The sequence below is a fragment of the Endocarpon pusillum genome, assembly GCF_000464535.1.
Source record: "Endocarpon pusillum Z07020 unplaced genomic scaffold scaffold344, whole genome shotgun sequence".
NCBI classification, from domain to species: Eukaryota; Fungi; Ascomycota; class Eurotiomycetes; order Verrucariales; family Verrucariaceae; genus Endocarpon; species Endocarpon pusillum.
The window spans coordinates 133,410-160,785 of record NW_006916325.1 but is presented as its reverse complement, the minus strand read 5'-3'; the positions used below and the strand labels follow the sequence as shown (position 1 = coordinate 160,785).

At 48.0% G+C, this 27,376-nt stretch overlaps 10 protein-coding genes across 10 annotated transcripts; 5 read left to right on the top strand and 5 right to left on the bottom strand.

Annotated features, from left to right (window-relative positions):
* Nucleotides 1–4,321: 4,321 nt before the first annotated feature.
* On the top strand, nucleotides 4,322–4,654 carry EPUS_00502 (uncharacterized protein; the record flags this gene model as incomplete). The annotated part of the gene is made up of 2 exons (XM_007804531.1): nucleotides 4,322–4,351; nucleotides 4,403–4,654. 2 exons carry the CDS (start codon nucleotides 4,322–4,324, stop codon nucleotides 4,652–4,654), a joined length of 282 nt encoding a protein of 93 aa, XP_007802722.1.
* Nucleotides 4,655–6,970: 2,316 nt separating this feature from the next.
* EPUS_00501 (uncharacterized protein) lies at nucleotides 6,971–8,845 on the bottom strand (the record flags this gene model as incomplete). The annotated part of the gene is made up of 4 exons (XM_007804530.1): nucleotides 6,971–7,145; nucleotides 7,232–8,416; nucleotides 8,485–8,601; nucleotides 8,661–8,845. 4 exons carry the CDS (start codon nucleotides 8,843–8,845, stop codon nucleotides 6,971–6,973), a joined length of 1,662 nt encoding a protein of 553 aa, XP_007802721.1.
* A 937-nt stretch (nucleotides 8,846–9,782) lies between these two features.
* Nucleotides 9,783–10,193, bottom strand: EPUS_00500 (uncharacterized protein; the record flags this gene model as incomplete). The annotated part of the gene is made up of 1 exon (XM_007804529.1): nucleotides 9,783–10,193. One exon carries the CDS (start codon nucleotides 10,191–10,193, stop codon nucleotides 9,783–9,785), a length of 411 nt encoding a protein of 136 aa, XP_007802720.1.
* Nucleotides 10,194–10,713: 520 nt separating this feature from the next.
* Nucleotides 10,714–11,276, bottom strand: EPUS_00499 (uncharacterized protein; the record flags this gene model as incomplete). The annotated part of the gene is made up of 3 exons (XM_007804528.1): nucleotides 10,714–11,052; nucleotides 11,124–11,150; nucleotides 11,208–11,276. The coding sequence occupies 3 exons, from the start codon at nucleotides 11,274–11,276 to the stop codon at nucleotides 10,714–10,716; spliced, it is 435 nt and encodes a 144-aa protein (XP_007802719.1).
* A 258-nt stretch (nucleotides 11,277–11,534) lies between these two features.
* EPUS_00498 (uncharacterized protein) lies at nucleotides 11,535–12,392 on the top strand (the record flags this gene model as incomplete). The annotated part of the gene is made up of 1 exon (XM_007804527.1): nucleotides 11,535–12,392. The coding sequence occupies one exon, from the start codon at nucleotides 11,535–11,537 to the stop codon at nucleotides 12,390–12,392; it is 858 nt and encodes a 285-aa protein (XP_007802718.1).
* Nucleotides 12,393–14,458: 2,066 nt separating this feature from the next.
* Nucleotides 14,459–15,340, bottom strand: EPUS_00497 (uncharacterized protein; the record flags this gene model as incomplete). The annotated part of the gene is made up of 1 exon (XM_007804526.1): nucleotides 14,459–15,340. One exon carries the CDS (start codon nucleotides 15,338–15,340, stop codon nucleotides 14,459–14,461), a length of 882 nt encoding a protein of 293 aa, XP_007802717.1.
* Nucleotides 15,341–15,985: 645 nt separating this feature from the next.
* On the top strand, nucleotides 15,986–17,290 carry EPUS_00496 (uncharacterized protein; the record flags this gene model as incomplete). Its single annotated transcript, XM_007804525.1, has 2 exons — nucleotides 15,986–16,520; nucleotides 16,584–17,290. The coding sequence occupies 2 exons, from the start codon at nucleotides 15,986–15,988 to the stop codon at nucleotides 17,288–17,290; spliced, it is 1,242 nt and encodes a 413-aa protein (XP_007802716.1).
* Nucleotides 17,291–18,375: 1,085 nt separating this feature from the next.
* EPUS_00495 (uncharacterized protein) lies at nucleotides 18,376–19,933 on the top strand (the record flags this gene model as incomplete). Its single annotated transcript, XM_007804524.1, has 5 exons — nucleotides 18,376–19,080; nucleotides 19,136–19,262; nucleotides 19,335–19,430; nucleotides 19,490–19,521; nucleotides 19,580–19,933. 5 exons carry the CDS (start codon nucleotides 18,376–18,378, stop codon nucleotides 19,931–19,933), a joined length of 1,314 nt encoding a protein of 437 aa, XP_007802715.1.
* Nucleotides 19,934–23,064: 3,131 nt separating this feature from the next.
* EPUS_00494 (uncharacterized protein) lies at nucleotides 23,065–25,566 on the top strand (the record flags this gene model as incomplete). Its single annotated transcript, XM_007804523.1, has 1 exon — nucleotides 23,065–25,566. The coding sequence occupies one exon, from the start codon at nucleotides 23,065–23,067 to the stop codon at nucleotides 25,564–25,566; it is 2,502 nt and encodes an 833-aa protein (XP_007802714.1).
* A 357-nt stretch (nucleotides 25,567–25,923) lies between these two features.
* Nucleotides 25,924–26,883, bottom strand: EPUS_00493 (uncharacterized protein; the record flags this gene model as incomplete). The annotated part of the gene is made up of 2 exons (XM_007804522.1): nucleotides 25,924–26,615; nucleotides 26,790–26,883. 2 exons carry the CDS (start codon nucleotides 26,881–26,883, stop codon nucleotides 25,924–25,926), a joined length of 786 nt encoding a protein of 261 aa, XP_007802713.1.
* Nucleotides 26,884–27,376: the final 493 nt, after the last annotated feature.

Here is a 27,376-nt window from a genome sequence, read left to right as displayed (position 1 = left end):
GCGTTTCGAACTATGCCTGGAAAGACGGAGAGAAAGACGGAGAGAGAAACGGGAAGTCTTGGTGACATTCAGCTTGTTCTGCCGCACCCTCTATATTCGTTCTCTTGCCCCTCGCTACTGGAGTCTACCAACAGTATGGATTGACAACAAGCTATCACCGGCCAATAAGCAGCTCCTCCATCTCGACTGCTCTTTTTTGTTTCAATAGTAAACATTGTGCAGATATGCTTTCCTGGTATAATTCATAGCAACGAGTCCAGCTATATTTCATATTGCATCTTTCATTCGTGTTCATTGAGCTTCCTCCTGACACTTCTCTGAATCCTGATATTAGATCTATCGCTTGTATTCAACGTGTCTTCTCGAACCCGCTGTTGTGCGACTGGCTGCTGTCTCGACTTCGCGGCAACCATTGGATAGGCGTATATTGTGACAGTCGTCTCCATTTCTCTATTTTGTTGTTTCTGATAGGGCGCTTCATCTCGCTCACCCGCGTGGGAATCTCGCATATGTCCCTCCTGTTGGTTAGCAGCTGCTGTTATGGCTAAGACCTTACATCTTTCGGCATCTCTCTCAGGCTCTCGCTCCTTCGGCTCTAGTACTTCTATTCCTTCTCGAAGACTGTAGTCATCATGATGGTCTGACGTTTCGGCTTCCCTCCTTGTACTGCCAAGTGGGATAAATGCATCATAATCTCTCCTGTATGACTGTTTGATGGTCATTCCAACACCATGGTCATCCTCATCATCTCTCAGCTTAGATTTCCTCATAAAGCATGTCTTTATCTTCGTCGTCGCTATGCCTCCGATGTCTATGGCTCTGGGAATATCTTGGGATTGCAACATTCCCATCCACTAAACTGCCTCTCGCGCTTCTCATGCTCCGAGGAATTAGAACATCCCCGTCGTCATAGCTTCCCCGCATCCTCCTTGAGCTCCCCACAAGCGCACTGGACATGTTCATTGATGCGAAGAGTGTGGGAAAGTTTGCTCGGGCGTCGGGTGGCCCAGTAGGAGTATCCTGGAAGCGCATGATATCTCTGTCGAGCGGATTGGGATCTGATGGGAACGCTGTAGTCCTGATCCTCATCGTCGCGGGTATAGTATCTGCGGCTTCGATGGATGGAGGAGCTCTTAGAGACAGCCATTGGTTATGAAACTAGCAAGCCTGAGGTGTTGCGAGGAATGCCCATGTAACGCCGATGATAATTTCATGTCTCAATGGAAGCCAGCCAGGAAATTGAGCAAGTATACTTTCCAACGGTGGTGCCGAATTAATAGGGTGAGGGAACGCAGTAAACATCAAGGGAAGGGAATTGGAAATGCCACCTTGCTGATTCGATCTATGGTGGCGCCGCTTGAAGCTGTATGTTCTAATGTTAACGAAAAGCCTTTCTCATTAAGCGTAAAACTTGTGGCAGTGCTTGTGCTTGTTGGCGAACATGAGGGCGGAGTTGGTAGCTGTTCCAGCCATCGATTATGTACTTACCTGGAGAAGGGCTTCCAAAATAACGCTGTACCGGTCCTTAACAAATTAACAGATCGTTGGTCATTCAAGGATCGACAAATGACCATCGGATAGCCATAAATTGGCCGTTATATGACAACTGTTTTGTAAAAAGACGTTCAAAATGACAAGATTCTATCACATCTAAAATGTCTGTAACCACATAATTTTACACGAGCTGCATCATAGTACAGTCAAGCTTAAACTAAGCACACATTGATGGTAAATTAGGCATAACTTCAGAAAGGCTTTTCCTAGTAAGTACTGTACATCGCAAAAGTGTTGCGGATCACAGTTGATAGGGACTCGATAAATGGACTCATTAGATGTACTCCATATCGAAAAGATGCTGAGCTTCGTTTGATTCTTTTGATATAAGGTTTAAAATATATAAGATTCCTGTGAGGAAAGTAGAATTTACTATGTTAAAGAGTTGTCAGAGGCTGTGAGCGCCTAATGGCCAGATTTGCTGCGTTTCTACTGCGTAATCTATGCGTTTCGATTGGTCAATTTCTCCGGCAATCTCGCTTCTAATTTCCCTGTACGAAGTCGTGCCCCCAAAGTTGTTAAACTACGCTAGAGACTCAACCTACTCAGAAACTAGCTTCATCTGGCTCATGATGACCACTAATATCGCAGGCCTATCGTAACTAGGATGATGCCTAAGCTCCACTAGATCTCTGGGTAAGGCTAGGGGTCAACCTTAAGGTACTTAATGTCACCTAGGGACACCTAGTATCTGTAGTCATTGTCTAAATTACTTATAAGCTTCTGTTTGGATTTCTAGACGTAATCTGCACTGCGTTTGCTAGCGCTCACCTCATTTTTAGCGTAGTTTAACAACTTTTGGGCACGACTCCGTACCGTACAGCTAATTTGTACGTATATCTATGCACGCAGCCCCTTATTTAGATAGAACAACTCGCTTTCTACGGACTGCCTGCAGATTGTTACATACGAGTCAACTCTATCAATTAGAATCTAAATTATTTTCTTCATCTACATCAAAAGAATCGGACTATTTTGGTATGGAGTTTATTTAATCTCAATACGTAGGAGGCTTGCGAGGGCTGTTTCTGTTTGAGAGTAGTGCAGAAGATCTCTCCTACCACAAGATGGCTGCAGAAGTCCTAAAACAATAAATAAGAATACTTATGCAACTGTCGCTTGACTAATAAGCTGGCATCAGCTCCACCGCCCGTTGACAGAGCGCGATCAGACTCGATGGGCTTGGTTCTTCGCATGTGGTGCAAAGCTCTTTATTTGTCGTTATGACTCGGAAAGGAACCTGAACACATCAATCGCGCACATCAATTGACATTGTGGAAGTAAGTTGCGACAAGATGAGTGTGGCAAGATGTCTACATGATGTTGGATGTAATCAAGTCGTGTTTAGAGAGAAATGTACTTGCAAGCTTTTGGACACAAGATTACTAACTAGAGGCAAGTACTTGTGCATTCTAACAGACATAACCATCCAGGCTCACTTTGATCACCTTAACCAGGAAGACTAGTCCGAGCTGGGGAGCGGCTTGAAGGTGGCCATCGATTACTCATCCACAAATGGTCGTACAAGCACGATAGTGATGAGAATATTTCTGATGCACTGCCCCGATGCCATTTAAAGAACAAGCATCTCCTGGGCAGGGTACTGGACAAGTTGGGCGTGTGCAAAAGCTACCCACGTGACTTTGTGCGACGGCAGCACATTTCTGAGACTTCACGTTAACTTACTGCGAAGGGCGACGCTCAGAAGATGCGTGAGTTGACTAGCTGTACCAGTCGTTGTACTGGACGCTGAGATGGAGAGAGATTGTATGCTAAAGTCCAAATTTGCGGAAGTCTTTCACCAGCATGACATTGTCCTATGAATTCAAGACACGGATGACCACCGGCTTCCCTGGCTATCCCTCTGGACAGCCATGAGCGAGATCATGGAGGTCTTGGAAGACTTCGAGCTCGATGTCTATTGCAGCCATCCTCTTCTGCTGCCAATCTTGATGTACATGGTCGCTGGGTCTATGCTCCGGCGGCAGCTCAGAAACATCAACAAGAAGATCGACGATGTCCAGCACCAAACGGGGCTGCTTGACAACTTTCTCACCGTTTGAGAATCAATATCGAAGAGCCAGCCTTGCGGACTTGCAAATGCTCCCACTGAGAACCAGGCTAAAAGCGCCCAAAGAAACCCGCGCCAACATGCCGAAATTTTGCTGTCTCCGTTGCCATCGCCATCTCCGTCTCCTTCACCAAGGCCACCTGCCAGTCCTGTCACCGGACCTGCCCAAAAACACTTCTCACCAGCTTTCGGTCCCTAATCTCTCAGCAGAGCTGGGAGATCCAGATAGGAAATTCCCCAGTCCGCGGAAGAATCAAAGGAAGAAAAGCCCAGCTACGACCAAATCTACCAAGTCCTCGTCGAGCTGCACGCACGCCTCACCTCGGGCTTTTCCGATTTGGTAGAAGACCTTGGCAAGGGATGTCAAGCCGCACTTAGCAGGATCGAGGCTTCAGATATTGGCAAGAACATCCTGAACACTACAAATGCACACCAGGAACTACATTCATAGGTCTTGCAGTTGGAAATCGCGGCCAAGTCTGAGCTGCAGCATCGCAAGAGGATGCTAAGTCGTGTGGATACGCAGTTGAAAGTGGCAAGTGGGAGGGCGTCAAGGTCGGAAGAGACAAGATAGTTGTACAATCTGATGCAGCAAACATCGCAGACGAAACCTCGAAGAGACAGTCAGACGATGAAGCAGATCGCGGATGAGACTTGAGAGATTGCTCGTCTGTGAAGACCATCGCGTTGCTGACCATGATATTCTTGCCATCAGCGGCAATCGCTGTAAGTCTCCGCTATTGCGTTGACTTGTAAGGTACTAACATGGTTGCAAAGACGATTTTCAGCATGTCCTCATCCTTCGACAAAAGCCACCAGAACGAGCTACTGGTTTCGTCAGAATTCTGGATCTTCTGGTCGGTCGCCATACCCCTAACCGCAGTCGTGCTTGTGATATATGCTCTCTGGGCACAGAGAGCGGGAGTCAGAGCCTGGTTGGCTGAGAAGAGGCGGAAGAGATATCTGAAGCAACAGAAAAGACTCGGCAGCGACAAAAAGCCGATGGGAAAAGGGTCTCGACAAGGGTGAGAGGAGTGATGCGGTGTGCAAGGAGACAGTATTGACTCAAGAGGGAAGGAAGCAGCTATAAACCCTAAAACGTCCTAATGCATCCAATTTCGAACCCTGAATTATCCCTAATATGTTCGTGTCCTCACCAATTATTACTAGATCGGACAACAGCATGACAATGTCAGCGTCACGTAACATGTCGCCCCAAGGTCGTACAGTATATCCTCTTCGTAATGGAACCTGGTTTAATGTACAGTAGGGCTTCCTTTTAGCTAGATCAAGCATACAGGCTGAAACTTTAACTCGGAGTAGCCACCGACTGCGAATAGCTGCCCGATACCAGCTTCAAGATATCAATAACAGAGATCTATCCCACAGTGGCGCTCTGATAGAGTTGAAATGGGCAGCCCATCTATCAAGAAGTTGAGTAGAGACACAATCAAATAACTTCCTTACATAGATGTACAGCGCGTGTAATAAATGCTCAGAAACACCTTAGCAACATGCATCAAAGCATAGCTTCACACAGAACAGCTGATATATGTGCTAACCACGACCATATGATCCTGCTATTCGATTCCGTGCCGGCAGTACTCTCCCGTATCCTTTTCTCCTCACGCGAAAGAAACTGCACTCTCTGAAGATGATTGGGGTCGCGTCAGATAGCTTGCGTGCATCTGTTGCTGCCTCATTGGTGTTGGAAGACTAGACGCCAATCTTGACAGGAGATAATCGCGGACACGAAAATAGCAGCTGTATCTCTTCGTGACTGGTGGCATGATGTCTTCCATTTCGATAGATGCCAGCTGGTCGCTTCGGGTGCCAGCGCGGTACTAACGTCTTGTAGCAGATTGATGTAGACGCGACCCCTGTTTATGGTTCCGATTTTGAACATCAGTTCGTTTCTCCTGCCGAGATGATCTTGTCGTAATACCTTCATCGAAGGATAATTATAAATAGATGACACCACGTGATGGTAGGGGGGGCTCCTCGCCGCACTGATATAGTTGGTTGCAGAAAATGTGCTCCGTGGGTGTTGCCTTTTCAGGCATCTGGCTTCATTGGTCGATCAAGCAGAGCTTCTGGCGGCTGTAATGCTTCGTGCTTTACCACATTGCCGGGCAACACTCCCGCTGAGTCTGGCATGTTAAGGCCAGCCACGCCAGGGTTGGCGGTCGAGTGATGCTCATCCCTTCAGTCATGTTGTCTCTAGAGCTGCGCTGCCAGGCGAGAATACTGTGAACATCATGAGGTCGGACGAGGATAGGGCGGTACTACCCATGAGTTGCAGACAGGGTGAGCTTTGTATGCACTGCGCTTGGTATGCAATCAATTTTGTATGCAATGAGCATAGTATTCAATGAAGCAGAAATGTATTACCTTGACAACACACGAATTGAATGTTCTAGCTGGACGGGGGTCCACCCCGCCCTTTAACTTACTCGACGCCACTTTTAGCATCAGTCTCCCATGAGCGAGGGTGAAGAGGACGTGAGCCGGAGACCGTTTCCTCGTCGAAAGTGAGCAGGATAAATCCTGCATAACAGTCCGCTAACCCCCAAGCCCGGGTAGGCAACATCGGTAGTCTGACACGATCAGGGCGCGCTCCCCACCAAGCTGGAGCCCACAGTCTGCCGCTTCGGCCCTTCAGGCACCTCTTGCAGGTTGGTGAGAGTTCGGGCAGCGGCACGGGTGCAAGTATTAGTGTCAAAAGAATCTAGTCTCGAAGATTCACCCTCCAGCAGGCAAGGGAGCTAAACATAGCATGCAGAGGACTTTTTCGGACATTGAAAGAGCTTATACTGAGTAATTGGAGGCAGTTTGGGAAGCCTAGTCATTTACAACAGCCAAAATAGTTGGGCAAGACGCAGCCAATTTGGGAAGTTTCCATATCCGTAACCTTAGTATGACGCGAATTAACTGGTTACATTCTGAATCTTTAGGTTGGTCGTCATATTTACACCTACCAGTGTCCAATGACAGTGGTCCCTCAATTTAAAGCAGTTGCGTTCCGTGGAGTAAAAAATTGTTTCTATGCGTGTTATATATAATTACATCAAGTGTTCCGCACTTGAGCTACTTTCTGATAGCGTTCCCAACAGAGAATTACATCCCATGTAGTTCTAATAAATTTTATCCCAGATCCATTCCTTTACATTGCTGTCAACAAGAGAAGCTCGATAACCCTTCCCCCTTTGTTGTTTCTATTCTATGCAATATATACCCTTAGCCGATCCCCCAACCCTACAAGCCAACATCGAAACATGCTTTTAAGACGAAGAGGTGGTTTCATATTCATCATCTTTCCAAATGAAGAAGCCATGGGCCAAAATTTCAACAAGAAGTGAATGTCGGCGCGGTAGGCTGAATAGCATGTGGGTTGGTGAAGAAATTGTCTGGATCATAATTTCTCTTAACATCAACCAGCTGGCAGATATTTTTGCCGTAGTACGATTCCAACGGTTCGACGGAGATGGTGTCGTCCATATAACCAGTATAAGAAGCGGGCCTGATGGACGCTGTCAGTCCAATAGTACTTCTCATACAGAACGGGAGCATCCTTCATCTGGAGGAGAGAACATGCTCTATACTTACCCCACGACAGGCCTCAGATACCTTTCCAAATCCGCAAACCACTCCAAATACCTCTGCTGCGTTGCGGCATCACTGGAGCCGTGGGCCTGAAACTGCAAGTGAGCATATGCCTGCTCTCGCCATGCAAATGCGTTGTCTCCAGCTTCTGAGATATTCCAAGCGTGCCATTCGGCCCACAATTCCGCCTCGGTTTCCAACTGTCCGATGCGATCGACCACACCACGCAGCACGTCATCACTAAGAAGATTATCCTTTTGTACGAAGAAGGATTTGTTTATGCGGCGGAAACGAGGCCAAGGTGATGCGGTCGTGCGAGATGTTGAGAGGGGAATTTCATCGTAGATGAATTGTGGGGAGTTTTCGTATGGAGCAAAAGCCTCTGGGACAACATTTAGGATTGAAGAGTCGACCTTATCATCGGGAAGGCATTCGGTGGTGATGTAGCCAAAAATGCGGGAGTTATCCGTGTTGCAGTTCCCCGCTGTTTGGGATTGAGGGTGCCCGAGTTCGAGCAAGCCTGAATCGTTGACGAGCCGTTGGAGCTGCTGTTGGGTGCCGCCGAGGTACCAGCCTAAGACTTGCACTTTGCTCTTGTAGACATTGATCTGCGAGGTGAATTCCTTGGGCTGTCGCGGAGCCCAGTCCAAGAACCGTTTAGCAACGTCGAAGCGGGTATCGGTTTCGTTCCACTGAATTGCCACCATTGCGGAACGAGGTAGAGGTGTCAGTCTCAAGGTAAACTCGGTCAAAATGCCGTATGTGCCGCCACCACCGCCTCTGATGGCCCAGAAAAGGTCCTGGTTGGATGATGCAGACGCAGTTAACATCGTTCCATTAGCGAGTACTACTTGGGCGGAGAGAACATGGTCGCCGGAAATTCCGAGAGCGCGCATCTGCATATTGAAACCGCCTGCAGATAACAAGCCTGACAACCCAACCGTTGGACAGATACCTCCCACCCATGATGTATTGTATGCATTCAAGGCTGTATAAAGTGCGCCGAGACGAATTCCAGCACCAACTCTGGCCGTGCTGTGGTCGGGCGAGACGTCGACATAATTCAAGTGTGTGAGGTCAACAACGAGGGTGTTGTTGAGGGCGGAATAAGACAGGAAACTGGGATCGAGGTATCGACAATTAGCTTCACCACGTTGAGAAAATGAAAATTGGCTGCGAAATTGTAGGCTGCGGGGAAGGTTAGGTGGTGACAGAAGAAATGACAGAGACAGAAGAAATGAATTGGGGGGACCAACTGATGACCGCCATTCCGCGGAACAAGCTTGGTGCCGGTGCTCTGCGCACATCTGATCAAGGGTGCTACCTCCCTAGCATCTTTCACATATGCAATCAAGGCAGGAAACTGCTCGAATCTGAAAAGCCCGCATCAATCTTTCTTGCTCGAAATGTTCTTGACGCTGACCAAACCTACTGGATCTTTTCCCCCATCCTAGCATCAGTATAAGTGTCATCCTGTGGTGTAACTATCCGTTCCGCAGCATCAGCCCCTGTCAGCGCCTGCAGCGTGCATGCTTCTAGGGTTTGACGGATGCCAATGGAGGCTGAGGTAATGCTGCGGGGGAGCAGGGAAAGGAGGAGAAGTGAAAGATACTTCATTTCTCCCAGGATTTAAGGAAGCGGTAGAGGCAGATATTGATCTTCTAACAATTCGCAGATATCAGAACAGATCCACAGCGTACTGAGTATAACTTATACCCTACTCCAGTCACATAGCCCGGTCAACGACCAACATCCTGCCTATTTTGATAAACACACCATCCATCTATCTGGACCCCAACTCAGTCCCAAACCAACAAATGAAAATGACCCGGCGGAGTTCTTTCAATGAGGCGTGCCCGGCGGAGGGTTTTTTGTTCTTCTCTTCAGATTGCTCTTCCCGCTTCCCGCTTCGGTACTGCAACGCACACGTGAACATGGTTGCCAGATAACGAAGATATTCACGCATGCACATACCTGCCCAGATACATGGTTACAGCGACGTAACCCAGGTACACGGATCGCTGCAATGTAGGCTCTTGCATTCCCAGATACCGTTGGTTGGTACCCACCCATTAGTAATCGAACCACTTTGGACGCGGAGAGTTCTTCCTTGTCCAAGACAGCACCCCAAACAGGGCCCCGCGGATTGCCTCAACGCATGCTTGCTTGTTCCTGCGTTTTTCTCACGTGGCTGTTTAAACAATTCACAATTTGTGCGGAAAGCTTTAGTCATTGTGGTAAATGTGATTACATATTCGCCTCGAGTACCCTTAGAAATGGAAGGGTGGGACAACCAGGGCGTGTAACCTAGGCATTGGGAGTTGGGCTATTAGAGCATCATTCGAAATGTCGCTATTGCTTTATCCGTTCGATGTTTTATTTCACCCGCAGAATACTCATTGAAAAGTGGCTAGGATAGATTGATCTTCCAGCTAGATAGGTTACCTCTTAAAGAGGAAGATAATACCAAGATATGGTACAAAACTATCGAACATCTATTCCGTAGCAAACTAATATGAAACCTTTATCAATGTGTGATTGCTAGTGACGTCCTCTATGCTGTTCGCTTTTTGATCGTCACCGAGACGTCTTCTTTCAACCAGGGGCTGCCAATCTTGGAAAAATCCAGATTAGTCGTCTCCTGTTCCCTCTTGGGTCCCCATGTAATATCATAGTCTTGTGCCAAAATTCCCACGACCGTTGCAGCAATGATTCCCGCCAATTGCTCTCCTGGAAACCGATGCACCCCGGCTCCAAATGGCATATAACCCATTCGCCCCATAGAATTGACACGCTTTGCCAATTCTGGCTCTTCTAGCCAGCGCTCGGGCTGCCATTGATCAGGGTTAGGATAAATTTCAGGGGCATGGTGAGTGAGATAAGGAGATATAGATACAACGGAGGCGTGAGGGATGGTGATATCTGTAGTAGGGACGTCAATGGTTTGACGTGCAAGACGAAGCATGCTGATGCCGGAGTAGCAACGACCGGTCTCCTTCAGGAACGCCTGGAGATGTGGGGAAGCTTGAGGGTCAGAGTCCTGGAGCAGATCCTGGCGGAGAGAATTGAATCGGGTGGGAGATTTGATGAGCTTAGGTCGTAAATTAGCCACATAGGTCTAAAACGTCTAGATACTCCAATTGGTGATAAAATTGCAGCTTATCTCGAGGATCGTCCAAGATATGCTTGCCACCGTACTAGTATGGGCGGCAAACATGAGCAGCGTGTGGTGAGCAGCGTGTGGTGAGCAGCGTGTGGTGAGCAGCGTGTGGTGAGCAGCGTGTGGTGAGCAGCGTGTGGTGAGCAGTGGTGACGTGTGGTGAGCAGCGTGTGGTGAGCAGCGTAGAAGTCTTTGAGATGTGCTGTAGCGTGGTCGTTAAGCGTGTATGAAATGTAGTCATTGGCATCAGCCCAGTCCTCGGGGTGCTTCTCTCTTGCCTTGAGCCGCTCGCTGAATATTGCTCCCACCCGATCTTTTTCTCCTTCTAACGTAGAGCCGCCGGATGAGGCACCCAGTCAGGAAGGATGAAGTTCAACATGTTGCCAATATCAGCTTCCATGCCGTGAAGCAGGCCGTACAATTCATTGCCATTTTCGGCGTAGAAGTCAGGCCCCATCAGACATTGTACGACAATAGCATGAACGAGTACTGAGGCATGTTCGAAGAGATCGATCTCTGACTTCTCGGCCCATTTTAGGAAACATGATACAGATGTTTCTCGAACAATATTGGAGTAGTGAGTAAGCGCCACTCTGCGGTTGATTCCTCGGCTCAAAGATGCCACAAAAGTTTTGAGATTGTCAAAGTAACCCAGGCTGACAACCTTATTAAGGAAGAAGACCCTAGCGTGCGATCAGCCAGACACAAGCTGCGTGCAGTTGAACTGGGATTTACCATGCCATCCCCAAAAGACCATGTGTCCTAAAGTGAATATCAAGTTAGCAGGTTCTCTGTGGGTTCAGTCAAGGTGCAGTTTACCTCTTTCGTCTCCAAGTAGACTCTGCTTAGTCTGGTATCTCGTAGCCAGATAGTACGGGTCAGGATCATGTTGACCATAAAAATCTCGCCATACTGTGCCTTTGCCTTGCGCAAGTATGAAACTGGGTCCGAAGCTTGGCGCCAAAATTTACGGGAGTTCTCAGATCCCCTTCCTCTACCCCCCTTCTTCATTCCCCTATTTCTCTACCAATACTCACTCAGATTTAGGGAATAATGAGTTCTAAACAGGGAAATAGACGGCGCATCTGCCGAAAGCCTACTTCTATAGATCCTCCTTCTCCTGCGGCCTCACGAACGCCAAAAACGATGCTCGATACGCCGCGCCGTGCGCGCCTTCTTGCTGATGCACGCCACACAGCTGGCAAATTACCTCGTACGCAGCTATTTAAGATACATAATATATCTGAAACAACTGGCTATCGAATCATCCAAGAAGGAACTGCGCGCCGCAGCGAGAAAGTCCACAATCGATGCCGAAAACGAGTACTTGCTCCGTACGAGTGTGAAGCAATTGAGGCAGTAGAAGATGCTAATTTTGGCTTTGCTTCGTCAAGTCATTATAGGGTGGCACAGAAAATTGGCCTAGCTAATGGCTCTGAACGTGCTATTCAAAGAAATATGAAGGATTTTGGCGTAGGGACCTATATGGCCGCGCAGAAAAAGATGCTCTCTCAAGGGCATATTGAGGCTCGAATTATATGGGGATTTGAGCGCCGATATTGGCAATTGGATCAATTCAAGCAATATAGATGGTGTGATGAGTGCCATTTTGCTACTGCCCTGCAACGACAGGCTCGAATTCATCGTCGACCAGGGCTTGAAGCACGAAATGCCCTATCAAAGACCCAATTCAAGCTCAAGCGCCAAAATCAGTCAGTCCATGTGTACGCAGTTATTGGATGGAATTTCAAGGGTCAGCTCCACTTCTACACAGGCTCCGGAGTAGGAGGGCGTCTTATTCAGGACGATTATATGGCTATTTTGAAAGAAATCGTTGCTCCTGATTGGGATAAAGATTCCATATTAATTGAAGATAATGACGGGCCTCATGGTACCAAGGGCAAGGGTCCTAACAAGGTTAAAGCACTCAAGGACCTTCTAGGGATCAAATGGGAGATGAACCCTGCTAATTCGCCTGATCTCAACCCCATTGAGACGATCTGATAATAAAGCAGCGCTTGAAGTCCAGGGGGGTCATCTTCGAAGAAGCTGTTCTGCGCAGGGCTATCCAGGAGGAGTGGGATAAAATAACTCTGGATGAGATTAATAGGGCTATCTCAACAATGCCAGATAGAGTAGCTGCCCTAAATGAGCGAAATGGGCGTCCTATCCCCTATTAAAGGGGCGTGTAGCATAGCAGGAATCTGAGAACTCCCGTAAATTTTGGCGCCAAGCTTCGGTCCCTTGTGTAGCTGACAATGTTCCCGCAATGGGCCAGCCATACTTCACGGAAGGAGCCTTCTCAGACCTCTTGGTAAATGAACCAGCGACCGCTACGGCGAGAGAAGCGAGTAGAATATGGAGAGCAAGTCGAAGCGAAGTTGATTGTATAAACAGCGGGCCCCGCAACAGCGCCAAGGGATTAGTGGTGATCAAAGTGTCCATTATAAAGTTTAAGGTCGCTTCTCTTCCATACTCACGATAGATTGTCCAAGAAGCTTTGGAAAGGTCAATTGGATTCAATCGCCATAGATATCGGCTTGAACGTGTTCTTCTGGAGGCTACCGTTTACCCGGTAAAGGCTTCTATCCCTGGATCAGCTCTGCCGCGGAGTGCCATACCGAAAATATGCTCCGCCTACATACGGGCCTTTCATTTTCTATTCCAACAGAACATTTTGCGTTAGACCCCCTTCAATCAACTGTGGAATTAGCTCGAGGTCTTTTGATCTCAAATAGAACCTGCCGGAATGAGCCGTAGAGAGTGTGGAGCATCTCATCATCCACGCGAACCTTTGCATTTGATCTTTTCCACTCCTTATCACTCTTCAACTCCTTTTGTCTGCATTCAGATTTACCCTATCTACAAGCTGCCATGAACGAACAGAATGCCTCACTCTCTGGCAGTATCAGCACGGAGGAAGGCATGAAAGAGGCGGAGATAGAAAACAATCCTGCACCAGATGGCGGCCTTCGACCTTGGCTTGTGGTACTCGGTGGCTTTCTTGCATACTTTGCAACCTTTGGAACTGGTTTTCCACAATCTTTTTCAAGACGGTACTGAATAAATAACCACTGTGCTCAGGTTTGCTTAATTCCTTTGGGATATTCCAACTCTATTATCAAAGCGAGATTCTCCTAGGGACCTCTGCAAGCGTTATCTCATGGATCGGTTCCATTCAGGTACGTTGACCTTTTACACATATATTACACGGCATATGGAGACTCATGCTAATCTTTAAGCTCTTCCTCCTTTTCGGCGGTGCTTTGGTCAGTAATTTCTCAGGTGGTATTGGGGCCATCATCAATTTCTCCGGCATTATTCACTTGTTCGGGGCTTTCCTTGTACTGTGCGCACGGCTAACAGTCGATCGAAAGGTTCTTAAAGTCTGCTAAAACTCCTTACGTACAGGGGAGTACGCCACCGGATCGAGTTTTCACCAGATTTAGCTTATATAGAAGTAATGTAATACATACAGTCTCTACCTTTCAACACATCCATAGCTAGAAAAATATAATTCTAACTTAGATCAGAATGTACGTAACACGCAAGATCTAACAGATCTGGCCAATGACATTTATGAATCATGGAGATTAATGACTTCATTCGTGTGCATTAGCACCAGCGGGAGCAGAGATTCTTCATCAAACCAAAGTTGGGCCGAATTGCGTACGACCAGGTCTTTGTACTGTATAGCGCTATCATAAGGTGAACCTTTAGCCAAAACATTAGAAGAGCTCATCCTACTAGGGACTAATTTCGTGTAAAAGTTGATCTTGTTAAAAGTAACGCTAAAACTGCTTCTGCTATCTATGGATGTCTGCACTCAATCAAAATGATTGATTTGGTAACTTGTGCAGAAGTTGTATCCAACTCCTGTCCAAAGTTCAAGTGCAATCTTACTCTGGTGGCTGATGGCGCTATGCCTGTTCCGGCATAGCCCTAGGTCATGTGACGACTACTGAGCTAGCGGCTTGGCAGCAATTCAACAGATCTCTATTTCTTGGTCTTGCCCTAGCTAAAATTCAAACATGGCAAGAAATTCCTGCAAACCCTGGCCTTAGCGTATCTTATGCAATCATTGCCAGGACGCCTCTCAAAATGCCCGTCAGCTCACCCACATGCGCCTTATCAAACGCGCTGTCATGCTGCGCCTTGAACTGTACGGTTCGAAAATGCTTGAATTTCGCTGACTGCCAACCCATCCGCTCGTCGCGGAAACTCTTCTGCACAAACTCCTTCCTGACATCCCGTAGTGTGGCTACCGGCCTTGATAGCGACGAGCACTTGACGAGAGTAGTAGGTGCGTGACAGCGTTGGGGAAGGAAGTGGTTGCGAGCTACGGTGCCCACCATGTTGACGCCATTGTAGATGTGTTTTCGAATCCGTGGGAGCATTGTCGCAAGACTGAAATCATCCTCATCGTTGTCATCATCCGGAGATTCGGAGCTGGAGCTACTATCATCGCCCTCCACCAGGCTAGGTGCATTCATTTTGCTTACAACCTTGTTATACGTCAAGGTTGTGATTTTTTCGTGCTCGGCACGGTTGATAAAGGCAGGATAGTTCTCCGGGTTCGCGGAGTCAATCATAATGACATGAAGAACTGTTTCGCCGCGCTCTTCTAATATCGAGGCCATCTTGAGGGCGATCATACCACCCAAGGACCAGCCTCCCAGGAGATACGGGCCTTCGGGCTGCACTTCCCTCTGAATGAGGGAAATGTACTGGCGGGCAGCATCCTCCAGAGAGGAAGGTAATCGATAGTCTCCACTGGCGTAAATCGGAGAGCTGACACCGTAGACGGCTCGACCTTCATTTCCACCAACGTCGTCTTTCGTGAGCGAACCAAGGCCGAGGTACGGGAGGGCAAGGCCAGATACGGCGTGAATGAGGAAAAGTGGCGTAAAGGGTGAGGTTTCACTACCTTGAATATGCAGCAGGGTCTCCATTGAAGGTTATGTGAAAGTATTGGAATGTAGTTAAGCCGGTTGTCCACTTCGCCAAAACTTGCAGAGAGTGGTTGTGTGCAACTGGGTTGCGACGTTGGTTATTCGACCCTTTACACGCACTTCCCTTCATATTGTACTGTAGGTGCTTTACACACTCTATTCATAATTGAGCGAAGACTGAAGCCTGGATGCAACGATATCATCGTGCGTCGACGGAGAAAGCCCCGAAATCAACAACACGGCGTCCTCCAAGACAGCATCCCAGTCGTGAATGCGCTCCGTTCGGAAGCGGCTGTAAGTAGAGCCTGGAAAGCTTCAGTGTTCGCGGGCACCAAATCATAGAAACGAGTTCGCAAGATAGCGATCTTGTATAGGATGCTTGACGAAATGTCCGGTTGGGTCCGCCTTCCGTACTTTGACGGATACTTGTTTTCTGGCAGTAAGTAAACACCAACAACCAACTTCGTATATCAAAATAGCGACATGAATCCGAAAGATAGGATCATCAATACCAAGCTAGATGATGATGGTGGCGATGATATATGAGATATATGATGGATAACAATGTGTAGAACTCATCCAAGGAACTTCCTCGAGAAGAGAGCAGAGAAGCAAACTTACAGTAACAATCCCAGTCGGCCCACAATGCATATGTCTCTTAGAAATACCCTGTTAGCTTCGTCTTCCTTAAGCAGCTTTGCATTCGTCTCCGGAAGCCCTGCACGACAACGCGCGGCAGAAGCTGTCAGCTACGATCTTCCTTTGACATGGAGTTCTTTCGGCTTTCTCTCCTCCCATATGTCGCTTGGCACCCCACCACAACAAATCACCACTTTCGTCGACTGGACATGGATCAGTCAGTACGTATTCACGACAACTTGTCATGGCGTCGCGGACAAGCCCTTCGACTGTTTCGCAAAGGAGCAGTCAATCTTCAACCAGTCGCAATCGTCTACCTTCTTAGACGAGTCCTATTTGTATCCTAGTCGGACATGGAACCCCAATCACTTCTTCTTCTATGAAGATCTTACTGTCGACTACGCTTCTGACATAGGGGTTGTTGGGCCAAGCTCAGCGCGTCTTACAATACAGACGGCGGATTTTCAGTTCGATATAAGTGACGCGCCTTACCCACTCACTGGAGTCTATGGCCTGTCTCCAGTCTTCAAGGCAGACAACAGTACGTTATGCTCACTTCCGGTGTGCTGTTCCAGTAAGGTACTTATCTCTGTCTTCTGTTTAGGGTCTATGCAATCGCCGTTCTACCAAGCGTGGTCCGCCGGTGCTTGGCCGGAACCATTTGTGGCCTTCCACTACTGCTACAATGGATCTGTGGACACCACAAAATCGACGTGCGGCGGCTACGATGGCCTGCAGACCCTCGGCGGCTTCAACATGAGCTTGATCGATGGCGAAATGTCTTGGTACGATATTGTGTTCTTCACCGACGTCAACGAGATCGACTTCGAGTACAGCCCGCCCATTTATAATTACTGGACCCTTCAGCTCACGGAGCTGAGTCTAGGCGACAAGGTGCAGGCGCTCAACAAATCTAGAGGAGCGGGTGCCATCTTCGACCATGCAAGCTACGGTCGTGGAGCTCCATTGTCTGTCAATGCGTACGAGGAACTCATCTCGATCAGTGGAGCTACACCTATTGCCCTCGATTCACCCCCAAACAACGGCAACCAATCCTTCTATGAGGTTGATTGTGACAGAGTGGAAGCACTTCCCCCAATCAAGTATCGATTTGGGGGATCGGAAAGGCCATGGGAGATTGTACCGTCAAACTATGTCGAAACCATCAACGATACTTGCGTTCTCAACGTGCGAACATTGGGGGATGGGGATATGATTGCTGGAAATTTCGGCGAGACCTTCGCAAAGGACAAATACATTGTGTTTGATTTTGAGAAGCTCAAGGTTGGACTAGCTGATGTGAGGTGGTGATCGGGGCTTGGGAAGCAAAAAGGGACAGAGACAGGATCGTTATTTGTACTTGTTCTACCCCGTAAATATCGCGAAAATTAGTCAAATGATTTAGTAAATCCTGCACCTCCGAACCGAATAACACGCAACTGAGCGGAGGCTCAAATTAAAGAATCTGTGCTTAAAATTATGCCCAGAAATTCAAGGGCATTTAACTATACAGAGTACTAAGAAATACTTTGGGTGACCGACCTGTTTCGGTCTAATTTGTAATAGCTGGAGGCCACCCAGAACTGCAACCCTGTCTGCCCCTGGAGGGACTGGAGTACCTCCGGACCCTGGAGGTCCTCCGGTTCTCGGGTTATCTACAGTACATCATGATCCCAGTTGAAGTTGTCGCTGTTCCACCCCACATCATGCATTCTGTAGATTAGAATGAGTCTTTTGATCATTCTGCACGAGGATATATCAGAACTCAACAACGTTTTAGCTTGATGCTAACTATTCATGGCTCAAAATTTTTGATGTGTTTCATGCCAGAATGAGGGATCCTACTACCGCCCTCTGGGCTAGGACCCGTAGGTATCATGATCACCACCATTTTCCAAGGACCGAACTCATCGTGAGGACGTTAAAACGGATGATAACTGGGTGTGGAGTAAGAAAGGACCGAGCATCTACTTGTCTGAATCATATCAAATTTACTTTGTTGCTTTTGAGAAAGGAGAAAGCAAGCAGATAAGTGAACTTTCATGATTCAGTGATCAACTCCATGGGCATGCCCGGGTCAGGAAGAAACAGCCATTGTTGTCCAGGTGCTTTGCCTGGCCAGGTGGAAAAAACAAAGACCTGCCGCGGAAGCAGGTCATGTTCTACCAGTCAATGAATTTCGAATCTGGCAGTGATCCTGCCGCTCTTTAGTCCGCAAAGAAAATCTCCGTTATCCATCGGTAATTTATAGTCATAAGCGAGCCATCCCAGCATTCACATTCATATAAGAGCCTGGTCACCATGGAAAAGCTGGGCAAATCCGTCGAGTATTCTCTATCTGTCTACCACTTCTAATCTTTCACTAAACATTACAAGGTTGATATCTCGATGCCGCCATGAATCCGGCTCCACACCCCCAGGTCCTTATAATTGGAGGCGGCATTGGAGGATTGACACTTGCTGTTCTTTGCAGAAAGTTGAACATTTCATACCTTGTCCTCGAGCGTTCTAAAAAGTTCTCACCTGTCGGAGCCGGCATCTCTCTTGCGCCCAATGCATTGCGAGTCTTGGACCAATTAGGGCTATACGAGGATATCGTCCGCCATGGGCAAAGCCTCGACAAGATACTCATTCATCGGAACAAGACCAAGTGGCGAACCTTAGACTTCACATGTGTCAAATCGTCATTTGGATACCCGGTTTACTCAATTGAGAGACACTATTTTCACCACCTACTATATCAAGCCGCTGATGGAGACAAAACCGTCCTTCTGGATTCCACAGTGGTGGATATTATCGACGACCCCACAGCACCTCATGTTATTGTCAAGTATGGAAACGGCTGCCAGACCAATGCGGACGTGGTCGTTGGTGCAGATGGCATTAGATCTGTCACTCGAAGGATCTTGGCCCGTCAAGCTGGACTGGACGCTAAGAACACCATCCGTTTCACGGGCAGAGTGCACATGTCGGGATATACGGCTCCAATGGAGAACTTGGGAGCCAAAGACCTTGGAGTGGGAAATTGGTTGTTCTACGATGATGCCATATTGACCACATGGCCTTGTGTGGACAATAGGCAATGGTTTATCGGCGTGAAGGTTTGTTTCCCGTGTCTACGAACGAGGAGAGTGGACTCTAACTGGGAGACTCTAGAAAGCCGATCTCCAAGACCAAGAAAAACTAAACCGATCCGTCTGGGCAAACGTAACTCCGGACATGGTGAACGATGCCTACGGTGAAAAGTTCCATCCCTTTGCCGAGAGCGGCGAGTTCAAAGATAGTATGTTGAGTGCTCATTGAAGTCTTGACTCCCATATCTGTTATTGTATATGCTTATGTTCTTCGCTTATAGTTGTTGACAAATCCGAACGTGTTATTGCGAGCAATGTTTTTGAGGAGATGGATTTTCCTACAATGTCAAATGGAAGAGTAGCGCTACTTGGTGATGGTATAGTCCTCGCTACTCATCTGGTGTAAAGGTCCACTTAGTTGACCCTGTTATTGCAGCCGCTCACTCTATGACCTCCTTTTTTGGCCAAGTAAGTCTCTCCTGCTTACACCCCCAACCTTCTTACTAACAGGATTGACCTTTTGTAGGGTGCTTGCCAAGCCATCGAAGATGCTACCGAGCTTGCCAATGCTCTCCAATCATATTTCTCCGCTCCTTACAAGGAAGACTCCTCTACCGAGAAACCCGCTCAGAGAGAGGCTTCAAGTCTTGCGCAGACTCTGGGAGCCTACAGCGATAAGCGCGGCGAGCGAGCCAAAGCGCTCGTCTCATTTTCAAGCAACTACGCAAAAGTACATACGGGGAAATTACCATACGGCATGGGCCCGTTGGTCAGGAAGCTGATCTTTGCGTATTTACCTGCGTGGGGATGGATGTGGGGATTGACTTGGCTCTATGGGTATCAGCCTACGGTCGATATTATTCGTGATCCCTTCTCTTGATGTGCACGAAGAAGACTATTCGTGCCACCATTTCGGTTGCAGCTAATGTTCGCAGTTGGCCGCAGTCCAAACTTGAGAAACACGCACGGCCATTTTGCTCCGTTGTACCTAGTAGAAGTTGGGCGTTCAAAAATTGTCCGATGTTTTGTACTCTAATTAGAACTTTGCCGATATATAGACCAGGCGCATCTGAACTGCGGGCACATCTGAAGCATACACAGACTTATCCATAAAGATCGTCTTCTTTTCACAGCGAAAGCGCGCCTAGTTGATCTACCACAGTTGTCTCAATCGGCCTACCGGAAACCAAAGACCTCACCATTTCCCAGCACTGAAGAGTCCCGAGATCTACATTAGCATTGTCGGCTGGCCGCCATCAATACGGAGGAACCTTCCACAGAATATGATGTCAAAGGATCGTCCACAGGGGGCCAGACGGGGTCTGAGCTATCCACCACTCTGTCGTAAATTTTGCGTATTTTCTCTTGGTTACTGCAACCGCGATCAGGATGTAAAGGTTAATATTGGATCATCAACGTTGGACTCACTCAGCTAGACGAATCATAACGTCCCACCAGAACTTTAAAGAACGGGTCATGACATTTTAAGCCTACTACGTAATATGACTTAACATACACTTTAACTATCTTCAGGGTCTCAGCTGACGTCTGTCATTCGTTCAGACCAATTTTAAGGTCCGCTGGTGGATCGGTTATAATGACCAATCAGAAAATACGCAAAATTTACAACAGAGTGGTGGATAATGTGAGCTAGATCATTAAGGCTATCATGACAATTGATATCCTCGTACGTTCAGCAGGAGGAAGCGAGACGACTTGCAGCGCAAAGCGCAAAGCGCAAGGGATCATGTCTTACGACCAATGTAATCATTGGTGGACAGGAAGAAGGGTGAAGAAAGAGGAATCGTCGGAAATGTTGACTCCCTGTCAAGATTAAATATGGCGGGGAGGTCATCGGCGATCCTAACCTGTTGAAATGCATCTTCGTAAACCTGATCCGAAGGCATCTACTACTAGCAAAGGGACACATCAACCGTTGCACCAAAAGGACAGCGCTTGTGGGTTTTGAAACACACTTAATTGATTTATCCCCACTGACTCTACTCGGAGTACAGAAAGGTACACAAGTCTCAAGTACTCGGAGATAGCTCCGCACGTAAGATAGGCATCTTCAAGAGAATAATTTATTACTAACTGTATGGAACATCATACACAAGCCATACACACTCAAGTATTTGACAATCTAAGTTTATACTACCTACATGGATGAATTACATAAAACTTACTTATAGACTTAGGGATTGTCGCTCAATATCTCATACAGAATTAGTTTAATACTAAGAAGATATTCCCCTCATTATCTCTTTCCTTGTATAGAATGATCGGGCCACATGATAGGACACTTGGTCAAACCAAGGCCCAAGGCCGCTGTCAACAAAGAAATGGTGGCCGATTGCATGAAGTCCTCGAACGTGCTTCGATGATGGAGTCTGATCCGTCAGCGTAGTGTTACTTCCCGGGACCTCCCCGATCTTCGAATCAGACAGGCTACGATTTCCTAATACGGGCCGCGACCAACGGGTATGAGACGTGCATCAGAAGTGCGTCAGTATACGCTAACCAGATGAGGATAAGTCAGCCTTTCTTGTACTAGTGTTATACTAGTGTGACGCATCAGGCGATGAGGACGTAAGAGTGGTCAGAGGAAGCGACTTGCTGAAGCTTAACGGGTATGGGCCAGGAGCCACGTCAAACGATCTACTTGTGCCGCTGAAAACTGTGTTCTACTACGTAGAGCATTGATACAACCTGATGATGTCCGGACCATCGCTCACTAGTTGTAGCCGACTGAAATTCATAAGATGAGCTTAAATTAAAAGTGAATGATCATTTTCACGAGGACCCTTGAAATAAGATCAAACCTCAAAGAGGCTGTGAATCGTTGCTCTTGATGGTTTATTCTCACGCTCGAACGTACCTTTCGGCGATATAAGTTAAAGAACGCCTTAGAGGCTCTAGAATAAGGGGGTCCTAGCAGCAACTCTAGGGCCGGAGGGCTCTACCCCCAGCACACACTACGACGTATTCATGCAGCACTAACTTTTAGCTAGAGTGTGCTAGTGGCGCTCTAATTTGAGCGTACATTGACGCCTTTTGATGCACGACTCGGTAGAGTTGATGCTAAGGCTGATTAGCCGAATGTCGCCCAAGTTGAATATCATGCTCGAATTTCGGGGCTCCTTTCAAGACAACACCCAGTCAATCTCGCTAAATGGACGACGCTCATAGGTCTTCGACCACATTCGTTTTGGTTATGCTCACGCTGAAGCACGTTTTCGTGCATGTCCATAGTAGTCTTGCTGGTCATGTATGGATCCTAATACGGTAAGTAGAACAAATGCTCAGCTGCCTCACCGTGTGGGGGCCGGCCCTGTGTGGTTGTTGGGAAGCGACTTCAACCCGATGTCGCCATCAGCCTGAGCCGTCCTGCATTGACTTGTGCTTGTATGTAGGTCGAACCTATCATCCTTTGGCATATCCGACTCTGGTGGCCTAGACGTACCAGCTGTTATGCACAGGCTGAGCAACAACGCTGACTAAATTTCCGGACCACTTGGACCTGGAATCCTGGCAGAATGCTCCTTTGAAAGCTCCGAAATGGTCTTGGGTATAGAGTGATGGTAGCCATGAGCGGCCAGGAACAACTTGATCGGCAGTGAAAGAGCGACCCCAAGAAAGCGTACAGGTAATGCAGCTGCTGCCATCTGACTTCTTCAGTCATGTTGCATCACACAAGAAGTGATACGGAACAACAGCCTACATATGTTTACGCTGTTTGCTGCATGAAGTTGTCACCTGGTGAAAAGTCCTTCAGTTTTTACGCTTCTGGTCACGAACATGAAAGGTTTGTAACTCATAATCTCTGCAAGAGTTCTGCCTGACAGCCTTGCTACAGCTACAGCTACACCAACAATGCGGAGGAGCTGCAACTTTTGCAGGTCACGGAAAATTCGATGTTCTGGACAAAGCATTTGTAGTGCCTGCTCCGAACGCAATATTGATTGTGTCTATGTAAGAGAGGCGGCCAAGGGCCGGCCCAGAGGGTCCATCATGAAAAACGTCTCTCGAAGTACGACACAGGATAGCATTGGCCCAGTACGCTTAGATGCCTTGTCTGCCGCTGCGGAATCTTCAGCATTCAATTCATCTCTCACATCGTCCACTTTTGCGCCGAAACCCAGCGACAAAAGGTCAGCCAACCTAGAACGTCCCAGTCAGTCGCTGAGGGGGATGAGTATTGCATGTGAGGAGAACCACAATTCTCTTGCTGCCGACCTTGAGGACATGTTTGACGAAGCCTTCAGGAATGCCGGGGTTATAGCAGATAATGCATTCCAAGAATCTCTGGCAGCCTTTCATCATAAAGTCAACAATGAACCTGCATCAACAATGGATTCTCTTCTAGGCTTCTCGGCGGGAGACAGACAGCGTCGTACGATCAGCTACGAAAAGCTTCTTTATACCATGACACTAGAACTGGTAGAAATGTTATCGATTCGGTTTGGTAATCTTGGGTGCTATCAGCTTGGTGACTCGACTGCGAGATTCTACGCTGTCAGTCTCGCAAATGATGACACCCCAACGATGTTTGAATCCACGGCGGCCCAAGAAGCTGACCCTCTGGTTGACTTTGACGCCCATCGGAGTACCCAACTCATTGAAGTGTGGTTTTCGGTCCATCCGCTATCGAATATCATGTCCAAGACCATGTTCTTACGCAACTATAAAAGCAACAACCATGACCCAGCTCTATTGGCTGTCATGCTTGCAGATGCTAGCTACGTGCACGAAAACGATGCGACTGGAAGCAAGAAGGAGGCGCTTTTTAGGTGGACGGCGATGCAGTTACGTGATCGGCCAGCCCAAAATTGCGGCCTTTCGACCGTCCAGGTCCTAATGCTGCTTGGCTGGCATGAGCTCTGCCTTTCACGAGCTAGGCGAGCGACTTGCTATTTGGGATATGCCGGCAGAATTGTTACGAGGCTCCAGAAGAATGTGATCCAAGCACCCGAGACTGGACGCAGCCAGATCAACGGTGTTGACGTGGCTGAGGTGGAAGCTGAACTTGTGCGCAATATCTATTGGCTTACCTTTTCTATTACGCTTTGGTCTTTCATGCAGATCGATCAGCCCTATCCCCAGCTGCTGCCCAGCACGGTACCTACCGAATTTCCACCTGTGGACGAGTCATCGTCAGCAGTCGTAAAATTAGACATCGTCTCGGACAATGTTTCAACATTGGCAAAGCAGTCAAGAATGATCCAGGAGCTGTGGCCTCTTAGTCACATTGCGTCAACCACCGCCCATATTTATGCTCTCCTTCCTCGGGAGCAGGAACCGGACGAAGCCTCCCAGTCTGTTTCCTGGCAAGCGCGACCTCTCCATCAGCTTCGTCGCCTGCTCAGCCTAAACCAAGACATTTCGAGTCTCTGCACAAACGTCCGAAAGGTGTTGGTCAACGCGGTCAAAGTGCTTGAAGTCAAAGTAGAAAATGCACTATCGAAAGCACTGGTCTTGACCGCTTATCACACCACCATTATTCATCTACTATTTCCTCGCTTGGACTCCGCAGACGAACGCGTCTACGTGTCAGAAGAGCTCTTGGAGGACTTCTGCACCTCTAGTCGAAGCTTGCTCGAACTGTTTTCAGTCGCCGATGCAGAACATGATGGTAGTAATCTAATCACTAGGATGCGAAGCTCTACCTTTGCCGATGTTTTTGTGTTAGGTTTAGATGTCTGCGGCAGAGCCATTGAATATTTTCACATACGCTCTCAAGAAGCTTCAGAGTTGGAGCGTAAAAACATATCAAAAAAGGCGGTGGATATAGAGTTGATCAGTTCTCAACTGCACAAAATATCCAAGAGCGAGACGTTGTTAACAGCAAAGAATCTGAGACCAGTCAAGAAGAAACTCAAAGAGGTCAAGCTACGTTTTAGCCACGCTGACGCTCTTTACGACACAGAGCCTCCTTCCTCGATAAATAGTGACATAGGCATATTCCCTGATAGTGGTGGCTCTACACTCAAGCCAATGCCCACGCCCACCACCAGTGCCCCCCTTTTCCAGGCTATTCAAGGTATACCAGAATTGCAGCTGGATGTTCCAATTCAAGGATTATTTCCACAGGAATTTAGCGCCCCGCTTCCCGAAGGCTGGCCCAAAGCCTCATCCTTAGATTTTGGATCGGGGCCATCTGATATATCGAGTAGGGATAATCAGATTGACTGGACAAGGGAACAAGGCATTCAGAAGTACAATAATGAGTACAATGACGCTGGCTTGGCTTTGCATGGCAATTTACATGATGATCCTGGTAGTCTAGCTCTTTTGAGCGGAGGTCCATCAGGGCATATCAACTTGGCAGGATTTCAGCAAGAGTATCACCAGATAGCTTCAGCTCCAGGACAGAGCGAATTCAGGGCCAGTGAGATAGCTGCCGGCTCAATGGTTCCTCGATTGAGTATACCCGAGGTCGGGATGGGGATAGATCTCTTTGATCTTGGTGTTCTGGACGGCGCTGAAGGCTGGCCGCCGGGGACTAAGTCTTAGAAATTTCATTCTTCCTTCAAGTTTTATATATATATAACACGCTTTGGCGTTGTACTTATCTCTCAACAAAGACCCAAAAGAGTGGCAGGAACTGTCGGGTAACGCTGAGTACAGTAAGCGTGAGGGGGCACCAGCACACCAGCACACTAGTACACTAGCACACCAGCATAGTGGTAGCTGTTCTTGAATCTTGCTACAACGACTAGAGAAACTTTCGCTTCCACCTGTGTATTGGCATACGAGACGGAGAGAGGGATTTTCAGGGTCAAAACAGCAAAAACGTACTCCGTATTGTGGCTAATATTACAAAATCGAAGAGAGCTCCCTCTGTTTCTGCACTCTTCTCCCAGCAAAGCCCTAATAAGTGATAGAAACCATCTGCCCCGCATACTTCTTCATCCCATCTCCCTTCACTATTTCATCAAACACCCAACCCCCAACATCCTCCCGACTAATCGTATATCCCACCGCAGGCTTCTTGCTCTCCTCGCCAACCCTCACCTTCCCCGTCCCCAGTCTCGGTCCATCTGTCAACAAGCTTGGCCTTACAACCACGAAATTCCTAATCGCCTGTTCATCCGCGGGCTTGGCCATTTCGGCAAGAAGTAAAGCTTCCATCGCTTTCTTGTCCTTATGTGGCACTGCAAGTAGCCAGTGATAAAGCGGGATCATTGCCAGCGGGATATCGCGTTCTTTGGAGCTAATTCCGGTGGTGCTTAAGGCTACCAGCACCGGCTTCTTCGACGAACAAGGCATGCTGCGCAAAGCGGCGAGGATGGTGCTGATGGCATCTTGGCAGATGGTGGGGTCGTCGAAGGTTGGGTTTAGGGGGTTGGGGGAGAAGATTGGAGGGCGGCCGATGCCGGAGATGACGAGGTCGACAGGGGAGTTGGCATTATCGTTGGGTTTGGAGGGCGCACTGAGTGTGCGAGATACGCTCTGTAAGTCGCGGACGTCGCCTTGGATGATGGTAAGGTGCCTGTCGATGGTGGATTGGGGCACTTTGCGCTCGAGGAGGAGGGTTTGGAGCTTTGAGGATGAGCGGGACACTGAAGTAACCAGCAAATAGAGAGTTAGCGGCGGGATGATCAGATAAATATCGGGGCCGGACCCTCGCTAGTCAGCGGCAGTTGTCTTCCGTCAATTAAGCATTGCATGGAAACAATGTTGAGGGGCACAGAGCTTTGCTAATATCGAGGAGGTCAAGGGCAAAAGATACTTACACGCAGAGCAGGTGTAGCCAGCTTCAAGGGCGAAAGCTAAACATGCTACTGTCGAACCGCCCGTCGCTCCGAAGAACGCGATTGTGGCAGGCATGCTCAGTAGGCGGCAATGTTTGACAATTAAGGTAACCACTACTGAATGTTGTTGATCGATTATCGACAGACTATGAGAGTTACAGTGTTAATTGCTAAATAATCATCTGTTCAGTCTTTCGAAGGGGGGGATGTGATATAGGAAACAGGCAGAATCCGCAAAACCTCCGTCGCCGCACGGAAGCATTGCCAAGAATGACACCTAACTTGAAGTACTCACCTACTGGCAGGTCCTCCGCATCCCCACGGTTACTATATACGTTTCAAACACGACAACCATTGGCACCGTAAAGCCTCGGGCATATGATACCCGTTGTCGGTCTGATGTACAAAGCTGATGATGGGCCTGGAGCTGCGCTCCGTCTGTCCTCGGCAGCGAGGAGGTGCTCCTCAAGAGTCCTCATTTCTATGCCCGTGTCGGACCATTACGTTTTCTCACTGTTATGTTGCAAGATGTCTTGCGATAGACTTCCTTTCTATGTGTTCCATAAGAA